Below are 25029 nucleotides of genomic sequence, written 5' to 3' on the forward strand. Positions count from 1 at the left end.
CACTCTGTCATAACGCCTCTCTATCTCTATAAATCTAACAACACTGACAATACCTGAGAAAATGCCTTATTTTTATTATCGACAGTCATATTTTCCTCAGAACATGTTTTGACTGGCAAATAAAACAGCTAGGCAGATTTCTACACTATTTAAAAATGTAGAGAGGTTTAGAGAATCACTGTTCCACGTACAGATGATGCACCACTTCCAGGAAGATTACATAAATTAAGGGAACACTAGCAGGGAGGAGGATCAAAACAAAAGAAAAGATGTGGATACTAAAGCCTCCTTATTTTTGTTGGGGTTTTTCAGTCCCGAAGATATCTTCTGAAAGAGTAATTCTCTATTTTATCTTTATCCTACCTTCCTCTTTCTGGTTGTTGAGATCTTACCCATTCTCCAAGGCCCAGTGTAAGGCTCCTTTGCTTTATAAACCAATTTTGTCCACTTTAGCTTGCGTTGATCTTTAGGATCACAAATCTAGAGTCTAGATCTAGATTTTACACTGGGGTGGGGAACTTTTGGCCTCGAGGCCACATGCAGCACTCTCAGTCCTCAAGTATGGCCCTTTGACTGAATCCAAACTTCACAGAAGAAATCCTTTTATTAACCCCTAATTAGCCCTTAATTAACCCTTAAACTCTAACCCTTAAAAGGTTAATTAAGGGTTAATAAAAGGATTTCTTCTGTGAAGTTTGGATTCAGTCAAAGGGCCACACTTGAGGACCCAGAGGGCCACATGTGGCCTCGAGGCCGCAGGTTCCCCACCCCGGTCTAGATAAACGTCACCTAGTGCAACTCCTTCATTTTACAGCTGAGGAAACTAAGGCCAAAGGAGGTTAAATGACTTGCCCAACATCATACACAGTCTTCACTCACATGTCACCTAATTTTACTTGTGACATTCTTTGTATTACCTTCAATTCATTTAACCTTAACACCTTTAAAAATAGAATGGAAGCTTCTCAAGGGAATAAATTGTTTTATACTTTGTAGCCCTCACCCCTACCTTCATTGAATAATACAAACTTAGCAAGTTGGAATGGACTAGGACACAGAAGACCTGTTTTCCAGCCTTGATTCCCTTATCTTGGACAAGTCAATTCACTGAGCCTCAGTTTCCTCAGTTGTAAAAATGGGAATTAATATCTGCCCTACCTACCTCATAGGTTTATAAGAAACAAAATTGAAAGTTGAAGTTTGAAAGGAGTAAAACACTGGGAAAATGAAAGGTATCAGTGATAATTGCTAAACAAATTCATATTCAGTTATTTTTCTCGATTACATTCTATATAGGGAAGCATATTAGGCATGGATTTAGAAGAGACCTGGGTTGAATCCTGCTTCTGACACTTAGTTTTTATGTGACCATGGACAAGTCACCACCTCCTCAACCTATTTTTCTCATCTACAAAAGGGAAATAATACTCGTAGTCCTTACCTTACAAGATTGTTATAAAGTTCAAACAAGATAACACAGGCAAAGTGGTTTTCAAATCACAAAATGTCATATGTCAGTTGTTAGGTGTATCAATATGAGAATTATTAATACCTTTGAGGCATTTAAAGTCATGATTATAAGAAAATGATATATGAATCTTTTCCCTCAGTGTGTGTGTACGTGTGTGTGTGTGTGTGTGTGTATATATATATATATATATATTCCCCCAAGCTAAGCACCACAGTCCTATTTTCACACAATTGTCTTAACTTCCAAATTGTTTCTACTCATTTTTTTAAATCCCACACCATTATGAATTTGTAATATATTTTTTTTCATGTATAAATGCTATCAGGAAAATGAACCTTATGTTAGGAATGCCATCTTGTGGTTGGGACTAGTCTATTACATGAAATGAATGGCAAATTTCATTTAGAAAAATCCATTAATTCTATAACAATTCACAAATCCTAACTATTACAAAAGTTGCACAAACATAACTCACAAAATAAACTTTGTATTTTACTTACACCAGAAAAAACACTGAAGGAAAAGAGGAACAGAAGAGAAACTTTCAACAAATTTATTGGGATATACAAAGCTTCTGGTTTCAAACATTACAAAGCTATTTTCTGAAATGGTAAAAATTGTACTGCTGTATCTATTCAAATATCATTAATTTTGAAAAACTCTCCTATATTAGGGAGAGAAATTTCATTTACTTATCCACTGTTTACAAATGTAATTTTGTAATGCTTATCATTTAATAACACAAAATTATAACAAAAAAAATGCCTACAATAGGCTTGGCTTTCAAAGTCTATCATCCCAAAAGATTCCAATGGATCTACATCGTTAAAGCAAGTTGCAGAGCTAAGCAATTGTCTCATTAAATCTAGGCAGCCTTGACTGCCAATTCAGGTAATTCTAGCCAAGTATGACTTCTTCAAGACAAAAAATATTGGCCTAATCCTGCTGGATGAGTTCATCACTCCCTGGGGTCAAGTTAGGCATTTTTTGAGGTGCGTTAACTTTCTAGTCACTAGAATACCAATAAACGCTAACAGATGTGGTACCCAACAGCAGCACTTGAATATTCCAGTTGCCAAATCACTAATGGAAACCAGAAATCTTAGCTAAGTTAACAGGGGGAAAGAAGGGCTCCAATCATCTTTAATAAGCACAGCTTTGATTTATGATGACTACCACAACCATAGCCTGAAAGTCTATGCATTTATGTACTGTTTCCAGTCAGCTGTCCAGTTAAAATCCTGAAGAGTATTTGCAGACACAATATTTAATTCTAGAAAATATGCACAAGTTACTGAAAAAAAGAAAACATGGCAATTCCATATGTAATAAAACTTTTGAACCACACATTTATTAGGTATAAAGACAAATACTCGATATTTTTGCTTAGCAAACTTTCATGAAATGACTTTGTATAAGTGTTTCTACATGATCCTTCAGGATATTCACATCAGGGGCACAGACATGATATTTTGGATCTCGTTGTTTTATTCTTTCTAACAAGGCTTCATGTGCCGGAGGCAAAGCATTGTATGAACTCAGTAAACAAAGTTGACTTGATGAAGTCTGGTTTATTTCTTTAATCCTTAAAGCCTGCATGATAGCAGGAGCAAACTTAGAGTAATGAGCCGTGGAAGCCAGGATCACTGGGCAAGCTTTATCTTGAACTCTATCTGCAACAACTTTAGCAACAGCAGTGTGAGGGTCTAAAATGTACCCTGACGTATGATATGTAGAATTAATAGCAGCTAGGCAGCTCTCTTCAGAACACCAATCAGCTATGAAATCCTGCTGAAGCTTCTCAACTATGATCTTTTCTAACTGAAAGTGCTGCTGATTTTCTAACTGTTGAAATAATTTTGTCATCAATTTTCCATCTCTATCAGTTACAAAATATAAGTGCCGTTCCAGGTTGGAGGATTTCAGAATATCTATTGATGGAGAAAAAGTCTGTACCAGTTTCCTTTTCCTTAGATCATAGTGTCCTGTTTTTATAAAATCAGTCAAAACATGGTTTTGATTAGAAGCACAAATAAATTTTCGAATAGGGATTCCCATCATTTTGGCATATACTGCTGCTAATATGTTTCCAAAGTTTCCTGTGGGAATACAGACATCTATTGGGTTTCCAAAAGAAATAAATCCTTGATTAACAAGATCAAGATACGCAGAAGCATGATAAATTACCTGAGGAAGCAGTCGGCCCCAATTTATAGAATTAGCTGAACTCAAGGTTGTTCCATATTCTATTGTAAGAAATCCAGTAAAATCAGAATCATTGAACATTTTTTTTACAGCTGTCTGGCAAAAATCAAAATCTGACTTGACACCTACCGCCCACCCATTTTCTTTCTGACTTCCAGTTATTTGTTCTTTCTGAAAATCACTTACTCCATTTTCAGGAAAGAATGTGACTGCAGCTACTCTTTGCTTATCACTGCTACTAAGACGACTAAAACCATTTAATACAGCACTCCCTGTGTCTCCAGAAGTAGCTACAAGGATCAAATAATTACAAGTCCGAGGAATACAGTGTGCAAACAGGTGTGGCATTAGTTGTAATGATAAATCTTTAAATGATCCTGTTGGTCCATGAAATAATTCCAAAATGAACTGATTGCCTGAAAGGTGCCTTATGGGGGCAATTTTAGAGCAGGCAAAGTTTTCTCCATAAGCAGTTTCAATCATTTCTCCCAACCTGAAAGCAGGTATGTCAACAGGATGTATACATCTCTCCAGTATTATTTGTGCTCTTTCTACATAAGTTGCTCCTACTAAGCTTTTCCATTCTACACTGCTTAATTTTGGAAATTCCTTCTGAGGAACAAAGAGCCCACCGTCAGAAGCTAATCCCTCAATAACAGCATCACTAAAATGTTTTGGGGAAATTCTTTCTCCAGGGTGTTTGGACTTATATCTGGTTGAAATAAATGTCTCTGAGTCTACATCCTGATACCTCTTAACTGCATCAAAGACTTTATCAGCTATTACCTCTGCAGATGCTCCATCTTCACAAAATATACGAACATCATACCATTTTTTATAGAATTGTCTCCTATACTGAAGTATTTCTTTCAGAGGCATTCCAGAGTTCTGGCCCACAATTCGATCAATCTTCATTAAATTCAGACGATCTATTATGTCTATTACAGGTACATCCAGAAATACAACTATTCCATTTTTCTTCAGATGCTGCATGGTAGCATCATGCATTGGATTTGACCCAGAAAGGGAAATTACAGTTCCAGATGCAGAAAAGTTTAACAGCGCTTTTCCTTCCTCTTCTAAAAATTGCCCATTACCAACATCCTTCAATTTTTCAGCCACAGTCATATTCCATGTTGTTTCGAGGATATCATCATCTACATCTATAACACTACAACCTAGTTTTTGACCTATTATTTTGCCCACTGTTGTTTTCCCAGAACCAGGAGGTCCCATCAGTATAATATTTTTGTCTCCAAGAAGAGAATGGGTCGAGAACCATGACTTCCTTAATTCTCTAAATGCAAAGGTCCTTGGAAGAATCAACTTTACTTGTCTGTTTGCTTTAAAATGTATAAGAGAAACAAATGTCTTGGTTATTAGCTTCAAATGCTGACACCGTCTAATATGAAGCATTCTCTTTGCACTTTTCTGTCCAGGCCAACCTGCGAATGGGCTTACGCCCTTATCAAAAACAAATTTTTAAAAAAAGGACCATTAGTTACTAATAGCAACAGGTACAAAATCATGTCAGATTAAAGAAAATCATGAATGTAAATCAAACCAAAATATGTAAGCCTTTCAAACTTAGGATCTTAAGTATTCCTAACAAGTTTAATGATAAATAGTAAACCTTGATAAAGTATATTTTACTTTTTAAGATGCACAACTGAAAATATTTTATATACAATATTTCATAGTTTGTGAACAGCTTTTTTAAACTATGCTAGCATAGGATTAGTAATTTATTTTGCTTCCTTACCCACATATTCTTGAATTATCTGCAATTAGGACATATATAATACAAAATAGTGATAACAACTTAATTACTTGTAATACACAAAAACTGAAGTGTAATCCCAAAACCTACATACAAATATTCCTTTTGTCACATAAGCTGCAAGCTAATTTTGTTGCCAAAGTATGGCCAGCTTTCAATTTGCTCTGATCAAGGCAAAAGGAAGAGTCAACTGTACCAAAAGTATTTCTTTAAATTACTTCAATGGCAAATTGAGTTTTTTTTAAAAGGAAAAAATATTATAAAATTTTACTATCAGGTCCAAATAATTCAATAACTTTATTTTTTTAATCAGGACCTAACAGCTGTTCTACTTTTTCCTCAATTTTTTCTTGAAGTCATGGTCATGAGCAGGTACTATTTCTCCAATGAAATGGTAACAGATTTGATAAGAACTCTATGATTCCATGTGTGAATGAAAGTTTACTATAAAGAGAAAACAGTCACTCTAATCTGGAGACAGTGCTGATGTATAGGAAAATAATTCATATACTTCATAACTTTCTTAGATTATCGTTGTTCTTGACAAATGTAGTCAGAAAGACCCAGATTCAAACACTGTTTCTCTTTCTTACTGTATTATCTTGGGCAAGTTAAGACCCCTTTGGACCGCAGTTTCTTCATATGTAAAAAAGGGGGTTGCATTAGATGATCTCTAACATCTCTTCCTACGCTGAGCCTATGATAAATTAAATATAAAAGCAGCAAAGTAAATTCTTCACCCAAATTTTACTCAGAATGCAATTATTTTAGTACTTTATTTCTAGGAAAAATATAAAATGAGATATATATTTATTTTAAAATATCTCTTTCAAAGTACACATTAACAAAGTAAAAATAAAACCTAACCCCTACATAGTTAAGAGCATTAGCATTACATGTTTTCATATCATTCATCTTAGATGTACTCAACACTGAAAACCCTTAAAAGAAAGTAAATATGGGATGCATAATATTATGACAATTCTAACTAAAACAAATTATAAATTAATGAAGTGAAAATGTCTATAATAATCTTGTCTCTACTATGACCACCATCTTTATTTAGGTTGCTCCAAATATCATGGGAAGAAACACGGGACCAGGTCAAACCCCAAACATTCTCCAAAGTGACTGCCAAAAATTTCTAAACATAATTCTGATGACAGAGGACAAAGTTTCCCAGGCAAAGGTTGTTCTGGGATCCAGATGGATCCCCCCAATTCCCCGTTCTTTTTAGGAGATTGATTACCTTTGGAAATAGTCCCATCAACAATACAATAACGTTCTGTCAGTAGAAACTATATTTCAACTAAAAGTAGTAGTTACAGGTACTTATGCTATTAGTCAAAAGTAGCTTTGCACAATCATATTATTATTGCCTTTTACTTCATAACACAAACTACAATTCAACCACAGTACATTAAGATGCTACATTGTATTTTAACATGTCCTTAACACAACTTAGAAGTTTTCTCCTCTCTTTGTCATTTACTAGAGGTAGACAAAATCTTACTCAGTAAGGACTTCAATAATACAACAATCCAAGATTTCACTGGTATGAATACTTATTCCACTAACTCACATCATGGTCTTTTATATTAATCTTTCAGAGTTGTGACCAAAAGATTCACCACCCTGCAAACAACCTGGTGATGAGTCTCTTCCAACTTAGCAAGGCTGATCACTGGATAACAAGTAATCCATCACTAGGCTTTATGAGAAGCCCTTTCAACTTGGTGGGGACAAAGACACACATGTTCTGGCAGGTACGACCTTTAAGAACTCCCTCCAAAGTAGAAAATTGGGAAAGAATTTTTACAACCAGTGTCTCTGATAAGGGCCTCATTTCTAAAATATATAGAGAATTGAGTCAAATTTATAAGAACACAAGTCATTCTCCAATTGATAAATGGTCAAAGGATATGAATAGGCAGTTCTCAGGTGAAGAAATTAAAGCCATCTATAGTCATATGAAAAAATGCTCTAAATCACTATTGATTGGAGAAACGCAAATCAAAACAACTCTGAGGTACCACATCACACGTATCAGATTGGCCAACATGACAAAACAGGAAAATGATAAACGTTGGAGAAGATGTGGGGAAAATTGAAACACTAATGTATTGTTGGTGGAGCTGTGAAATGATCCAACCATTTTGGAGAACAGTTTGGAACTATGCCCAAGAGCTATAAAAAAGTACATACCCTTTGACCTGGCTATAGCATTCTAGGGCTGTAACCCAAAGAGATCACACAAATGGGAAAAGAACCCACACGTACAAAAATATTTATAGCAGCTCTTTTTGTGGTGGCAAAGAATTGGAAATTGAGGGAATGCCCACCAGTTGGGGAATGGCTGAACAAGTTGCGGTATATGAATATAATGGAATATTATTGTGCTATAAGAAATGATGAGCAGGGGGACTTCAAAAAAACCTGGAAAGACTTGTATGGACTGATGCTTAGTGAAGTGAGCAGAACCAGGAGAACGTTGTACATAGTAACAGCCACACTGTGTGAGTACTAATGTTGATAGACTTAGCCCTTCTCAGCAATGCAAGGATCTAAGAGATCTCCAAAAGTCTCATGATCAAAAATATTATCCACATCCAAAGAAAAAACTATGGAGTCTGAATACAGATCAAAGCATACTATTTGCTATTTTTTTCTTCTGTTATGTTTTGTTTCCTCTTTCTGATGGTCCCTCCTCTTGGTTCTAAATCTTCCTTACAACATCACTAATGTGAAAATATGTTTAATAGGAATGTATAGCCTATAACATATTGTGTGCCATCTTGAGGAGGGAGGGGGAGAAAAATTTTAAAACTCAAAAGCTTATGGAAATGATTGTTGATAAATCAAAATAAATTAATAAAAAAAATACAAAATATAAAATCATTAAAAAGAACTCCCTCCATGTCACAATATCTAATGTATCTAAGGATGAATTTAGTAGAGAACTCATTAACACAAATAAATTCAAATAACTATAAGCTGACTTTTGATTTAACAAATTAGTTAAATAGGATAAGGAGTTCGTTCCTCTGTGTCTGCTCTCTAAGTGGCACCACCAACCAATCTGTACATGTAAGAAAGCGAGGAATAAATCTTAAATGAACTGTGTTGCTTTCAAAGTCAAGGCAATCTTTCTATATAGGCCTGAGTGTTTAAAACAGATATAGATATATATATATAGATAGATATATATAGATATATATATAAATTAATCAAAGTTAGCAGTACGTAAGGCTATAAAATTTTCAAGATATTCCAAAGACGTCTACTTTAAAATGTAAAAGTTGAGACAAAATGAAAACACTGAATTTAGCTGTTTCTATATCTACCTAACTCTATTCTGTTAAAAATCAAGATGTTAATTTTTATATATTCAAATGGAGACAAAAAATTTCATAATGTGATCAGGATTTGCCACATAAAAATGAGAATGTCACAAAATTGTTACTATATAGAAGAAAATTCTATATTATATATATATATACGTAGCCATAGAAATATTATATAGTAAATATATATATTGCCACATAAATACTATATAGTATATATATATTGCCTCATAAAAATGAGAATGTCACAAAATTGTTACTTTATAGGAAATTCTATATAACATATATATATAGTTACTATATAGAAGAAACCCCTATATAATAAATGACAAAAGCCAACATTATCAACATGAGATAAGAAATGTGATAACTCTCAGGTATACCAAAAGATTTTAAAATTTGGTCTTTCCTGACTGATGGAGAAAGTAGTTGACTTTGAAGTGTTTGGTATTAATCTAAGGGACCCTGAGTAAACTGTATTCTCTCTATAGACCTTAGTTTCCTTACTGGTGAAAAGTAATTTTACTACATGATCTCCACAGTCCCTTCCAAACTTGATGAAAATTTGACTTTCTATTAAACTACCTTATCATAATTTGACCAAAGCAATCTACCGTAGAGATAATCTAAGTGAATATTTCAACAAATACATATAGGCCTTTAGCCTAGAAATCTCCAAATATGTGGCTACTAAACTACCTTTATAAATTTTTGTGATTTTATGAACTCACACAAGATTTATTAATCTTACCTGAGTTCTAAATTCTAAAAGTTAACAAGAAAAAGACAAAAACTTGTTTACACTTATGCTTCTTATTGAATCAGTGTATTAATTCTTCAATATTACTTCACAAACCATTATAACAATATTATGAGCACCACCCTTTTTGATAGAAAATAGAATTAAGTCTTGCACATTTTCCTTTGCTAACATTAGTTGTAAGCTGATTTTGCTGTCAATACAGTCTGTTTTCAATTTGCTTTAATTAAGTCAAAAGCAAGAAGAGGGAACACCAAGAGTATTTTAAGCAGTTTTAATTATAAACTAAGTTTTTACTTAAAAGTAAAAATATTAAGATTATATCAAGTATGAGAAATGTGATAAGTCTCATTTATTAATCAGAGCCTAATATCCATTCTACTTTATTCTCAGTCTTTCTCTTGGTATATTGGTCATGAACAAGTAATATTACTTTAGCTAAATGGTGATATATTTGACAACAGGAATTCCATAGCAGATGCTTAATAAGTGATCAATGAATGTCATATGAATGAAAACCATTTACTATGAAGTGAATGTTACTTTTATTTGGAGACAGTGCTAAAATATAAGTTTAAGAAATCTAATTTTCCTCTATTTTTAATGTTCCTATGCTATCCTTTTGCTTCTCCTGCCTTACACAAACAGATGAACTTGAGGACTGATTTTATCTCTACTTCTTAGTATATAATCTTGGGTAAATCAACTACTTTGTTTTTTCCACATGTAAAATGAAGGGGTTAAATTACATGCCACTTTAAGACCCTTCTAATTCTACAGCCATATAGCCAACAAAATGAGTCCTTAACAGACATTATATGCTCTCCAACTTGTCCACTTTAATGGAACCATTTCCTCAATGTGGTGACCTCTTCAGACAATACAAATCACCAAGATGTCTTCTCATCCTTGGGGATTCTCCATTGTTCCCTCCCATAATTCTTCCATACAACTCTTCAAGGTGCTCAAGGTCTGCTTTTATCTTTTGTCATTTTGTGGTTACAAGTACCATACTCTGTATGTTATCCTCAACTCAATATGTGACCAGCCTCCTTCCTTTTCTGATTATACATTTCCTATGTATTTTTTATCCTACTTCTCGTGTACAAGTCATCACTGGCAATATGAACATCAACCACATGCTTTCTTTGGAAATTATGACATCTTGTGATTCACAGCCATACAGACCACATGAAGAATATTGGTGTTAAAAAAGTTCATGATTTTCTACACAATCATTTTTTGTTTTTTGTATACTGAAATGTTTTATTTTTGTTGATTATTCTTAAGTTTATAGTAAAAAAGGGAAATTTTAAAAAGAATATTGGTGTTTAAAAACGAATGTCAGCAAACATGATGATCTCTGAAAGTAAAACTTAATTTCTCAAATGCTATTTATCCTGCTCTCCTTTTCCTAATTCAACATCCAGTTCATTATTCATTTGCAGCATCCATCCGACTATTCAGCAAGCATTTACTAAATACCTACTACATTATCAGGTACTATGCTAAAAGCAAGAGATAACAAAATAACAAAAAAGGTGAAAACAGTCCTTACTCTCAAGGACTACATTCTAAGGGGGAGATAACATGTAGCTAGATGGCTAGATAGATGGATGAGAGAAGAAAGAAAAAGAAAGCAGGAGAGAGGAGAGAAAAAGAAAGGAGGAAGAAAAGGGAAGGAAGGGGGCAGGGAAAAAGGGAGGAGGGCGGAAGAATACAGTAATTCTGAGAGGAGAAGCAAGCACTAACAACAAGGTGAACCAAGAAATGCTTCATGTCAGTGACATTTGAGCAAACCAATCTTGAAGCCAAGGATCCTAAGAAGCAGCAGTGAGGAAGAGCATTCCAGGCAAGGGGACAGCCAGTGTAAAGTCTCCTGTCTCCAAGACAGGAGATATGGCATTGCATATGAGGAATAGTAAACAGGCCAGTATGGCTGGGACTATGTACAGAATTTAGAGAGGGTAGTAAAGTCAAAGGAGACTGCAAAGGTAGAAAGGAACCAGGTTCCTTGAATGACAAATGGGTATTTACATTTGATCCTATAGATAACAGTGGAGTTTACTGGTGTGATATGGTCAGACTGTGCTTTATGAAGACCACTTTGGCAGCCACGTGAAGGACAGTTGGAATAGGGCAGAGGTAGGGAACCTGAGGCCTCAAGGCCACATTTCACAGATTCAGTCAAAAGGCCACAGCTGAGGACCTATAGGGCCACACGTGGCCTCAACGCCACAGGTTCCCCACCCTAGGAGTAAGGAGAGTCTTGAGGCAGGGAGACCAATTAGGAGGCCATTGTAATAACCATACTTATGGACCAACTCAGTGGGCTGCCTTCCCATCCCAACTGAATGTCATAGCTTGACAAATGGACATTACATTTGGTTTTTCCTTTGTTAAATTGATCCTTTTGGACAGGTTTTAGATCTCCACTGAGACCCTGTATTATTAAGGGACTTGATAAAATCAGTACCATACCATGTGGAAACAGGGGAACGTGGAAAATTTCACTATCTAAGGGGAAATCTCTCCTCCCTTTGGACCCTGAGTAACACAATCCTTGCAACACTGGAAAGTACCATTGGTGGACATGACTATGCTTTATACCTTACTTGGTAAACAAAGATGTATTGAACAAGGCTACTCCTAGGGTTGCACTCATGAAGTAATCTTACAATAACAGAGACACAGCTTTGAGGTTTACAAAGCAATTTATGTGCATTATTCGGTCTGAGACAACAATGTTATAAGGTTGGCCCTATAAGTTAGGACTGACTTTATTTTAAGATGAGTGCTAGGGGAGTCTCGTTCAAATCCAAGTTTCTCCTTCATCCAAATCCAGAATTTCTTCTACTAGATGATGTACCTCTCATGGTGTATAAGCATAACATATGAAAGATATATTTTCTGGTTGAGCTTTTAAGGCTATATTTTGGTCTCTTGTCAATTTTTTTTAAATAATCAAGAAACAAAGGTCAATTCTGATTGTGAAGATGGGATCTGCCATAGAAAATTATTTGCAAAAGACTATCCTATCTCTTATCATATTTTCATCAAGTATACCCTTGATATGCATGTAGGTCTTTCTCACAACAGCTTCACTGGGCAAGTGAGCACATGAGACAAACATTACTAATTTCCTCACAATTGCTTTCTTTTGATAAAAATAGCATTCTTATTTTTCTCAATCAGTATCTTCTCTTCTTTCAGATGCCTTAAAAATCAATTCCTCAATACTTTCAACATTATGTCACCTCAAGCATGGCATAAAGGATAATGTTAAGAATTTAAGTTGTGAAAACTTCTGATGTTGAATCCTACTTCTGACAAACTATGACCTCAAACAAGTCCCTTAATCTTTAATGCCTGTAATATCCACCTCACACGAGTCCTTGTAAGGCTCAAATAAGGTAGTAAAGCATTGCAAATTCAAAAAACTACACAAATGTCAGTTATCAGTTGATTTATCTAATTCCATTGCTCTTCCTAATCTCACCTTCCTTAGTACCATTTCTTCCTCCTCATTATAACATACTGATAACTAAATTCAGGTAGGGTGGGTTGGTCTTGTTGAAAGACAAATCCTCAGAGCAACCCCCTGAGTTGCCCATCTGAATTAAATATGTATTGAGGTCTAGAGGCAGTGAGGTACTGAGAAAAGAACCATGACATTTAGAACCAATAGGAACCATAGATATTATCTAGTCCTTTCACTGAGTAGGCTTAAGCTAGAAGTCAAGAGTTGAGGGTATGAATCCTGATGCAACCAGTTTTAATTTTTCACGTTACTACCTCTCTAAATTCTATACATAGTCCAGTCATACTGGCCTGTTTACTGTTCCTCATATGCAATTGAACTCTCCCCAAGTTCAATCCCTTCATGATATCTGCCCAAACCAAGAACAAGAGGAGTTTTAATGCCGTTTCTCACTTCATGTTCCCTAAGGCTCTGTGCTGGGCATTTTGTTCTCTCTCTATATTATCTATATTATCTCATTTAGTGATCTTACCATCTCCCAATGGTTCAATAATCATTTCTATGGAAATGACATCCAGATCTTTATATCCAGCCCTGACCTCTTTCTTGAGACTGTTTCACAACTGAGATAGTAACATAATGTCCCCTCCATATTCATCTGAGAAGATGAAGAAGTCCATCCAGATCATTCAAGTTCACTACCAAAGGTCTGCAAACTGGCAAGGTAAGTCCAGGTTTACAGAAAGAAATGTAGATCTACACTGAGTGTGTGTGCCATAAGATGGTTAATGGTACAACTGTCTGCATGGGTATTTACCAAAGCAAGGTAGTTATCAAGCTAAAACTAGACAAGGATCATAAAAAGATCCTTGAACACAAAGCCAAATCTCACCAAGCAGAAAATGAAAAGGGCAAATATAAGGAAGAAACTAGTTAGAACATATAAGAATTGAAATTACATGGCTAATTAGATTGCTAGAATGAAAAGGGGGAAAAAAAACACAAATGGGGATAGGTCCATTGTCATTAAGAATGAAAATAGATTCCAGCAGATCTTCTCCATCTTTTTCTGTTGTCCTACTTTCATCTAGGAAGAATCTCAGAATCAAAGGATCATATATTTAGAGATGGAAGAAATCCTTGGAGGTCATCGAGTCAAAATAATACATTTTACAGATGAGGAAACTGAGACTGAGAGAGGTTAGATGATTTGTCCAGGATCACAGAAGTGGGGCTTGAATCCAGGCACACTTTGTTTCAAATCCAGCACTCTATCTACCACACAACACTAACAGTATAGTATCCTCTTTAAGGAGACCCCGAAAACTTGAACTTGTACTTCAAGTTCCCGTGTGCACCTCAAATTCACTATGTCCAAAACAAAACTGTTTACCTTTTCTCCAGACTCTCACCCCCTTCTTCAGAACCTTCCTATTGAGGGCTCCACATCACCCTTACTCATTCCATGTATCCAAACTGGATTATGTGCTGTTTATCACATGATAATCTTGCTTGCCTCTTACCTTGCTATCATTCATGACTGCAAGTGCTCTTCCTCCTGAACTCTACTTCCTGGCTTCCTTCCAGAATCAGTTCAAATCCCACCTTCTTGAACTTCCACAGTTTTCTCTCTCCCTTTCTTAGCCCTTACTTTGCCTCTGAGATTACTTTCTACTTAAGAATAACTAATAGCTAGTAATTATTTACATTGTATAAGTCTTGCATGTACAGTTATTTTGTATGTAAGAATGTAAGCTCCTTGAGGGTAGGGACAGTGTTTACTTTTCTTTATATCCCTCTGCATCTTGTTTCATCCTCTAAAAGGTACAAGAAAAAAGAGTGAATTTCCAATATGTGAATCTTTTCCTCCATAGCTAGTTTCCTTCTCAATTTCACTCCACAGCTCAATGACCAGGTTTTAGCTAAGCTTTCTCCACAAATTTTCACTCCACTGTGACATTATTTTCTGAAGTGATATTGCTTATAATTTTGCATTATCTACATTAGCCATAGCTAAATAATTCATCACTCAATACCCAACCTACTGAAGATGAACCTCTGACTCCTCTAAAAATTAAAAACATACTCAATTTATTCCACACAATTTTTCATTTTCTTTTCTTTTTAGCATAATATTATGGAGTTCAATTTTATGTATACACCACTTTAAGGACTGAGGAAAAAACACAGGACTGGAAGAAAATAAGAGAATATGTAAGAGAAGGGATATTAAAACTGATCTACTCCAATTCTCTCATTTTACAGAGATGTTGGCAGACCCTGAGAAAAGCTGAGACTTCCTTAAGGGCACATAACAACAGCAAAATCAGGCTTAGAAAATGTCTCCCAACTCAGTGACCAGGGCCCTTTACAAATTTATCTCAATAACAAAATAGTAGTCACACTGAATCACAGATAACTGTGTTATTTCCACAAATGTATACAAATTACATTAGAGCCCGAGTGTTCTGGATATACAATATGAGACTATACTACAAAGCAATCAAAATCAAACAAAGAACTTCAAACAAAATAATTCAAGGAGGGAGAGAGGAAGGTTGGTTCTCTCAGTCCCTGTTTCTAGGGATGGTACTTACTGTCACCCATGCTCTAAAGGTTAGTGATCTTTGCCTCCTTCCCTCCCCTAACTCATCCAATCAGTTCTCTCATGTCCTCCCCTTCTGCACTCACTATTACTAGCCTAATTCTGGCCCTTATAACCTCTTGCCTGTATTATTTTAATAGCTCCCAAATTGGTCTCCTTTTTCCTCAAGTCCTTCCCCTTTCCAATCCTAACCTTCACACAACTGTCAAAAAAACAAACCAAAAAAAAAAAAAAAACCCCAACTTTCCAATGACCAGGGAGGACCACATAATTCCCCTACTCAAAAATAGTAAGTGGCTCACACAGAACAAGACACAAACTTAATAGAGTAGGTGTTTAAGGATCTGCACAATCTAGTTCTAAGCTACCTGCCAAATTTTATTTCATAATGTACCCCATCCCTTTCAGGCCCACTATGTTCCAGCAAAATTGAACTTACTACTTAGTACTATGTGACTACTGTTCATTTATTTCTCCTCTCCAGATTCATTTCCTCATTTTTAAAATGAAGCGGGTGGCCTAGATGATGTATGAGCCCAAGGACTGTTTTCTCAATATCTCTAAGTCTCATCCTCTCCCACCTTAATATATTCATACAAACTGTCCCCCATCCTTTCAAACCTGTACCTCCTGGAATCCTTCTCTTCCCTAAAGATCTGGCACTCCCTCCAAGCTTCTCCCTGATCACTCAATCTTGTTGAAAGCAAACAATTCCTCTTCAAATTCTCCTGGAGAAACTTTGTACTTTGTAGTAGTAGCCTAGAAATTCTCACATTCCAATGAAATATACATATATATGCATATACATGCACATATATATATACACATATATACAAACATACATATATTACCTAATATAGCAAAATGGAAGAGAAAATTTGTTTTCAATCCACTATCTGGTTTTAGAGATAATAACAGTTGTTTGGTGAGGTCAATATCACAACTCTTTCCAACTATATATGAGTGCTCTCTTTCATATAGGATATCAGTAATCTACAATACCTAGGACATGTACATTTGAATTTTCCTAAAAGTAGTGATAGGTTTTTATGAGGCAACCTTTATTTAGCCATTCAACTCTCTTATGAGTAAACAGGATCTGATGACATGACAGAAAGGATTAAATGACCTTGTAACAATTCCACCCACCTTGCAAAGACTGTATTAAGCCTCATTATCACTTCAGTACAGCATACACTCTTGACTATTTTCCCCAACACATAATACAGTATCTTACCCATAGTTGCTTAAAAATGTTCAATCAATCAACAAGCATTTATGAAGTGCCTCGTTTATGACCAGCACCACGTTAAGTGCTGGGGGTACTGTACTGGCCGCACGCCGACCTTCTGCCAGCCGCACGCCGGTACCCTCTCCTCCTATAAGGAGCACACTACCAGAGTCATACTCACTTCCGAGTCTTCGGTCCTCAGCCGGATAAACACACAGAGACGAGCCATCGGGAGGCGCCAACACCAGAGCTTTATTCAGAGGCCATCACAGCAAGCCATCATAGCAAGCCCAAGCAGCAAGGCCAGAGCAACAGGGCAGGAGCCAGGAGAGAGCGCCTGTGATCTGACCACGCTTGTTCCTAAATACCTACTTAGCCCCTCCTCCCCAGCCCGCTTACTAGCCAATGATTGTAGGGTCAGATACCGGAAGGGGCTGTCTGAGTTTAGCACACCAAGGGGGAGGGAGTGATGTAGGAGGCTAGGACCGGATACAGGGAGGAGGCATCTGGGATTAGCGCATAGACAGAGTACGTGACCTAGGAAGTCAGACTCAGACACTGGGAGGAGAGGTCTAGGGTCAGTGCTGCACAAAGTGACCCAGGAAGTCAGGAAGGTCACAAGAGGCGTCTGGGGATGACGTTGCATATAGGGAGGGGACCAAGCAAAGGGAACTCAGTCCTCTGCCGTCCCACTCCCACGTGGCACCGCCCCTTGCCTCAGGAGCTCAAGCTCCAGCTACTTCCTTGCACCCAGCTTATCTCACATAGCACTGCCCACTGCCTCAGGGCTTCTCCGTATCCAGCCCATCCCAGTTCACCACGACTCTGCCTACCACAGCCCCTGCCTCGACTTCCAAAATACCCAGATCTTACCCTACTCTTGCCACAGCGCCCAACCTGGTAGCTGCCAACATCAGACAGTCCCTCACAGGGTACAAAGACAAAAGTATTATAGTTGCTGCCCTTAAGGAGTTTACATTCTAACAGGGTGACATGTACATTTTTTTTTAAATTTAAAAAATTTTTTTAAAAGTTTATTTTCTAAATGGTAGTTTTGAGAGGGAGGGATCAAAAAAGGCCTACATATAGATAAAGGGACCCTGAAGGAGAGTTGATTCCAAAAGGAAGAAGTGAGAAAGAAGAGCATTCCAAGCATGGGAGACAATCATTGCAAAGGTAGACAGTAATAGCAAAAAGGTCAGTGTGGATGGCCTGAATACTGCTTAAGGGGAGTAATGTATAAGACAACTGAAAAGCTAAGAAGGGGATAGGTTGTCAAGAGCTTTAAATGCCAGACAGAGGAGTTTATATGTGATCCTAAAGGGGGAGTTTACTAAGTACGGGAGTGACAAGGTCAGTCCTGCACTTTTAGAAAATCACTTTGGAAGCTGTGTGGGACATATATTGGAGCAGGAAAAATCTTCAGTCAAGTAGACCAATTAGGAAGCTAATTGCAACTGTCCAGGACCAGAGGAACAAATACAACAGATGCTGGAGACAGAAATGGCAAGATTTAGCAACCAATGGGATACATGCAGTGAATTTTGTCTCCCATGCTTGGAATATTCTTTCTTCTCACTTCTGCCTTTTGGAATCCCTAGTTTTCTTTACAACTCTGCTTCTGGGTCCCTTTTTTATTTGAAAGCTTTTTTGATCCCACCATTTTAAAAATATTGTTTTTTTTTTAAATGTGCATGTTACCCTGTCAGAATGTAAGCTCGAGGGCAGAAAAAAAAAGAACAATGATGACGTTGTAAACTTTAATAAGTAGAAAGGTGGTGGTGCCATTGACAGCAATAAGAAAGTATAAAAAGAGTGATGGGTGAGGGTAAGGGAGATAATAATTGGCCTTAAAAGAGAGGTGTCAAATTTAACTGGCAAAGCTCCCAAGTGCACTGGATTAAAATGCAATTGGGAAATGTTTACCAAAACAAATAAAATGTCATAAAGCACCAGTAATATTAATTTGTGGTTTTCTAAGTCAATATGAAGCCCATTTCTATTTGTATTTGATGCCAAGGCCTTAGAACATCCAGTTCAAATGTCCAACATGGGGCAGCTAGGGGGCACAGTGGATAGGACACTGGCCTTAGAGTCAGGAGGACCTGAGTTCAAATGAGGTCTCAGACACTTAATAGCTGTGTGACTCTGAGCAAGTCCCTTAATCCCAACTGCCTCCCCTCCCCCCCATAAAAAGGTCCAAGAGACAGTTGGTAATGTGAAATTAGAGCACAGGAGAGAAGCTTGGACTGGCTAAATAATTACTGGGAGTAATTTGCATAGAGATAGTAACTGAACCCACAGAGGCTGATGAGGTCACCAAGTAAGAATATTGAGAGAAAATCAGGTCCAGGACAGAACCTTGGGGCACAACCACATTTAGTGGTCATGTAAATGATAATCTGGTAAATAAGAACGAGGAGACATCAAACAGAGGAGAACCAGGAAAGAGCTGTGTCAGGAAAACCCATTCAGTAGAGACTATCCAGTAGGAGATTGGTAATCAACAGAGTCAAAAGCTGCAGAGAAGCCAAGAAGTGAGAGAACTGACAGAAGTCCATTAGATTTAACAATTAAATGATCATTGCTGAATTTCTGTAACAGAGGTTCTCAATTATGGTCTGAAGACCACTGATAGTAAAGAAGGGTCCTCAAATTAGCAAAATGCAATACATGGCTGAAATTCCAAGCTATTAAAGAGAAAAAAAGAAAAATTGGGTATTATTACTCTGATTTTATAATTATAAACCAACTAACTATAGCTATAAAGCTCTGAACAGAGTTACTACCGTAACTGAAATAATGTTCTAGAGTCCAGGGCTTCTTAAACTTTTTCCACTCACTACCCCTTCAGTAGCTTCTTAAACTGTATTTTAAACTGTGATTTTAAACTATGTTTTAAAACACAGTTTAAGGGACAACTAGATGGCGCAGTGGATAGAGCACCAGCCCTGGATTCAGGAAGACCTGAGTTCAAATTTGACCACAGACAATTGACACTACCTGTGTGACCTTGGGCAAGTCACTTCACCCCATTGCCTTGCCAAAAAAAAAAAAAATCACACACACAGTTTAAGAAACACTGAACCTTTTCTGTCATAGACTCTTTTGGGAAGTCTCGTGAGGTCTATGGGTGTCCTTTCAAAAAAATGCTTTTAAACACATAATATAAAATACATAGGAAACCAATGATACTGAAATATTTATCAAAGTATTTTAAAAATAAGTTCATAGAACTCAGACACAAAAGAAAGCTGTACTTATATTATCCCACAATCCTCATTCTTCTGCTGTGATATAAAATGTTGAGTGATAGAGCCAATATCAAGGATTGTACACTACTGATATCATTCACTTTATTACCAAGTGGATCAATTATACATATACATATATGCATATGTATGTATATATGGAGATACAAAGAGAGGGAGAGGTGATGAGAACCTGAATTACCGCAGATAACTATTCATTGGTCTCCATGTTTCGTCTCTCCCCTTTCCAAACCATCCTTCACACAGCTCTCAGACTGACATTCCTAAAGCACTGCCACCTCACTCTCCTGCTGAATAATATTCGGTGGCTCTCCATCGTCTCTCAAAGCTGACATTTAAAGCCCTTCTAATCTGGCTCCAGACGATTTCCCATTCCTCCCTGCCACAGATTACATTTCACTCCATCAAGTACACTATCTCCCCTTTACAATGTTCCAGTGCTGCCTCTTGCCTTTGCCCAGCACGTCCCCCTCTCCCTCCCATGTGCTCTTTACCTCCACCTGTAGAATCCTTTTGAGGTTGAGAACTCCTACATGTGGTCTTTCATTAGTTAATGCTCTCCAACTACTTGTACCACTGAACATTACCTCGCATTTTACTAGGGTGGGGGGGGGTGTACAAGGTTGTATTCACATAGGAGAATATAAACTACTTGAGAGCAGGGACTATTTGCTCTTGACTTTATATCTTCAGCACCCAGCAGGACATGTAAAATAAGATACTCAGTAAATGCTTGAACAGAATTTCCAGTTTTTTGGTTAAAACGATTCTCATTTAAAAACCATTGAAACTTGGACTTAAGGTGTTAAACCAAAGATACCAACAAGGAGTAGAGGTAAGGGAATGCCACTAACATGATACAGTCCCAATCTTTTAAATTTTTTGTAAATAAAGAGTATGTATTACATATACTTGCTGATATTTTTAACACTTTAGCTGATCTTTGACAAGGCTATTCAGTAAGAATTTTTTCATAATCCTTATTGTAATAAATTTCAAGATAAAGAGTAAGTTATTAAAAATGTAGATTTACTGATTAGGTTTTCAATACTAACAACTAGTAAACTGAAAATAATTACTTAAGAGCTAGGATTATCAGAAATTAAATCACAGAGATAGTGTGGCTTCATGAATAGAGTCCTGCCTTTGATACTTATTGGCTATGTGACCCCAAGCAAGTCAACTTACCCTCTCCATGCACCAGGTACTGAGACTAGAACCTACAGTACAGTTTATAGTCTGGTTAGAGGGACTTTCCTCATCAATAGTTTTCTACATCATTGAAATGAAAACTCCAAGGTACTCCTTTCTCCCCAAATTAATTCAATTAGTGATCCAATTTATTCAACCTGATCCAATTATCAAGTACAGAGAAAATATTTTCTTCATGAGGCCTAATTTGTTCTAATTAATAAATTACTTGGCAATTTTTTAAAAATCAGGAAAGCTCATTTATTGATTCCATTCTATAATTAAATAATAGCTGATTTTTACCCATTACTTTAAATCTACTTGACATACATTATTTCATTTGAACCTCACAACAGCCCAAGTACTATAGGTATGGTTACTCCCATTTTACAGAAGAAACTCAGGAACTCAGCTCAGAAGGGTTATATAACTTGCCTACGTTCACACAGCTATTAAGTGTTAGCAGCAGGATTTGAACCCAGGTCTCTTTTGACTCCAAGTCCAGAGGTCTTTCCACTATACCATTCTGTATCTCAGGAGAGAAAAAAAAATTAGTTGCTTAACACAATATATGGTTTCTTTACAACATTTAAAATACATGCTTATTTTGATAAAATATTATGTTTGCAGTTAGAAAAACATTCAAAATAATAATAGCAGCTAGCATTTATACAGGTGCTTTACAAATATTATCCTATTTTATCTCATATCCACCCTGAGAGGCAGGTGCTATTATTATCTGAATTTTACAGATACGGAAACTGAGACAAGCAGAAGTTAAGTGACTTGCCCAGGGTCACACAACTAGTAAATGTCTGAGATTAGACGGTTGTTATTTTAAAGAGAACCCTCAGAACATCTATTCTGGGTTGGTGATGATGCAATAGCAAAAGTATATCCCCAAATGCCCATGGACAGCCTGTTAAGGTCAGCCTATTTACTTCTCAAAGATTTCACAAGTATCTTCTTTGTAAATAAAGGCAAAATATCCACTATGTGCCTTCTAAAACCAAACATACATTCATCTCAGTTATGAACATAGTGAGCATCACTCTTTAGAGAAAGAACATTAAAAATCCTTGAATATAAGAAAACTAAATTAAATCCATCTTTGTCAACACCCTCAATGTCCAAAATTCTCTGGTGACTTTCTTAATCTTTTGATGTACCAAAGAAGTCTGTCCTGAGGGAAGGGAGGAATTGGGAAAATACTGTTCTATTAACTTTACATTACATTCTAGCCCCAAAAGAATCTAAGCCTCTTGAGGACTGCAACTATTTCACATTTTGTCTTCATCTCCTCTGGCACCCAGAGTTCTTGTGGCATACAGGAGGCATTTTTAAAACCTATGATTATCCCATTTACTCAAATCATTACCGTAAGTACTTAAATTTAGTTATTATTGTTTTTGCTTCTCCTTGGCAATGCTCCTCTCCAGGATGAAAAAAGTTCTAGAAAAAAGTTCTAGTCTAGAGACTAGAACTTCAAGTAGGCTGACATCGGCTGAAGGTATAAAAAGCTCATACAATAAGGTAAAAATATATATTTAAAAAAACCCTACTACCTCCATTCCAATTCACAAACAGAGTAAGTGACTTACCTAAGGTCAACTCCAAAGTCAGTGGTGAATAACAAATAGAAGCCGAGCCTCAACTTCAGTCCACTGATGTAAAGAATTATTTCTCAGTTTCTTCCCGAGTGTGACCAAACTGATTAAACTACAGTGAAGAGATGTGAAAGTCAAGTCTAAGTTCATATACTATTTAGACATAATAAATAAAAAAACCACCTTAGAGTCAGAAGTCTCGAAAGAAGTCAAATATTGAGACTGTAAATAGTTCTGTCAGTGATTCAAGTTGGAAAAAAGTTGACTGGCTTTTATAGAAAATTATAAGACTAAAGTAGTTCCTCTTTTCCAAATCTTCCCTATTAAAAAAGCAAGTAAAGGCTATCTATCCACTGAGCTAATGACATTAGTATGATTAAATCCCAAGAGCTTGGATTCCACCTTCTCAGTTCCAATACTTAATAATCCTTTGCCATTCTTTACTAAGCTAAAAAACTGGTCTGTGTGAACTCATCTTTAATCCCTAAACATATTGTCACCAGTACTAAAACCAAACAAGGAAATGCAAAGGGCTAGGAATCTGAAACTACAATATTCATAGCTTTTTCGGTGACAGAACAATTCCCAAATAACTTGCCCTACCTGAAACCGTGACCATCATTTGTGTCTCTCTCCAAGTGGTTTTTCAGTTACCTGAAATGAAATCTGCTCGAAGCCTGGGGTTGAATGACAAGCCAGATCAATATTGGTTAGGCATTAACTATTACCAATTCTATCCTGTCCAATTCGATAGAATGTTTCTACCTGATAAGGCCCTGAATTCTGTAGCCTTGTAAATGCACACCAAGAAATTTCCTTGTCCATGAAGCCATTTAAAAATTTATCCACATGGAGGAATTTCATAAATAATAACATGGAGCCAAACAATCTCCTTTCCTAATTCCCCTGGTACCTTTACTCACCTTGGAGAAATAACAATAAAAATGGTAACAGCCAGCATTACTTATTTAGCGCTTTACATTTTATTTCATTTGACTATTCAAATGACTATTGGTAAGGCTGGTTCACCTTATTTCCAAAATCTAGTTACTAACAGATTTTGAAGGGATGGCTGCTATTTGTACGGGGGTTGCTTTCGCTCCACAACTAGGAAGAAAGCATGGTGTGTAGAAACCAGGGGCTGGGAGCTGGTATTTCAGCTGATGAGCTGCATGCTCGGAAGGCGGGTTTAAAGATACTAAATATATTAAAATGAGGACAGGTAACATTTCACAAAGGCTCAAAGACCTCCCCCGGCGCTGGGAGGAGGGTTCCTTAACACACCTGGGGGAAGGAAGGTTAGATTACAAGTCAGGGGAGGAGGGGGAGGAGGCCCGGCCAGGTGGGAGCGGTCTTCCAGCAGGAAGGGTGGGGGGCTGCCGAGGCAGGGAAGGGGCGCCACGGGGAGGTGGGATGGAGTCCCTGACAGGTAACCGAGTGGGGGGGGCGGGGCAGCGGAGCGGATCCTGTGGGCTTTCCGTCTGGCTTCCTTCTCAAATGACTCACCCAAAGCAGAATGGGGAAGGAAAGGGAAAAGGGAAAGGGGCATCCAGAGGCCGCATCCGACGCCGGGAACCGCCGCTCGCCAAGATAGGGATCTCCTCCCCGCGCCCACCAGCCCCGGCCCAGCCCCCACGGCCGCGGCGCGCGCCCGGATAACGGCTCCGCCCCCTGCGCGGCGCACGCCCCCCCCCGCCCCTGGCTCCGCCCCGCTCCACCCCAGCCCTCAATGGTCCTGCACTCCCGGATGCGGCCGGCGGCGATCCGGGGGCCCTGCGCGCGTGCGCAGAGTCCACACCCCGTGGGTGCACCTGCGCTCCTCTCCCATATTCACACTCCTCCCCACAGCCCAAGGAATCTGGACCCCTAGGCTCTTCCTGGGCAACGCCTCTCTCCCCTCCCCCTCCTTCTGCGTCGCTTCCCTCGAACTCCATTACCCCCACCCCACCCCCACACGCTACACTGCGCCTGCGCCAGGGGCTAATTACTAAGCAACTCGTTACGCCTGCGTGCAGGCTCTCCTTTCCTTGAATAGGTTTGACATCTCTCTTCCATCTCCAAAGAGCCTGAAAGAACAGATGT

The 25029-nt window shown here is 37.5% G+C and overlaps 1 protein-coding gene across 4 annotated transcripts; it reads right to left on the reverse strand.

Annotated features, from left to right (window-relative positions):
• Window positions 1-2035: 2035 nt before the first annotated feature.
• THNSL1 (threonine synthase like 1) lies at window positions 2036-24548 on the reverse strand. 4 transcript variants are annotated; one of them, XM_027841518.1, is made up of 3 exons: window positions 24454-24548; window positions 22942-23059; window positions 2036-5140 (listed from the first exon to the last, which is right to left on the reverse strand). In XM_027841518.1, exon 3 carries the CDS (start codon window positions 5090-5092, stop codon window positions 2858-2860), a length of 2235 nt encoding a protein of 744 aa, XP_027697319.1. In that variant the 5' UTR covers window positions 5093-5140; window positions 22942-23059; window positions 24454-24548; the 3' UTR covers window positions 2036-2857. The 4 variants fall into 4 exon arrangements, 3 of the variants coding, with proteins under 3 accessions (XP_027697319.1, XP_027697320.1, XP_027697321.1); XM_027841519.1 differs by lacking the exon at window positions 24454-24548 and adding an exon at window positions 23551-23573; XR_003567258.1 differs by lacking the exon at window positions 2036-5140 and adding an exon at window positions 21624-21866.
• Between the last annotated feature and the right edge of the window lie 481 nt (window positions 24549-25029).

The sequence above is a fragment of the Vombatus ursinus genome, unplaced genomic scaffold (genome assembly GCF_900497805.2).
Source record: "Vombatus ursinus unplaced genomic scaffold, bare-nosed wombat genome assembly UNPS02014861.1, whole genome shotgun sequence".
In the NCBI taxonomy this organism is placed as follows: Eukaryota; Metazoa; Chordata; class Mammalia; order Diprotodontia; family Vombatidae; genus Vombatus; species Vombatus ursinus.

Bases quoted from the DNA above. Each gene is read 5' to 3' on its own strand.
- THNSL1 (XM_027841518.1), bottom strand. From the start codon at position 5,092: ATGCTTCATATTAGACGGTGTCAGCATTTGAAGCTAATAACCAAGACA.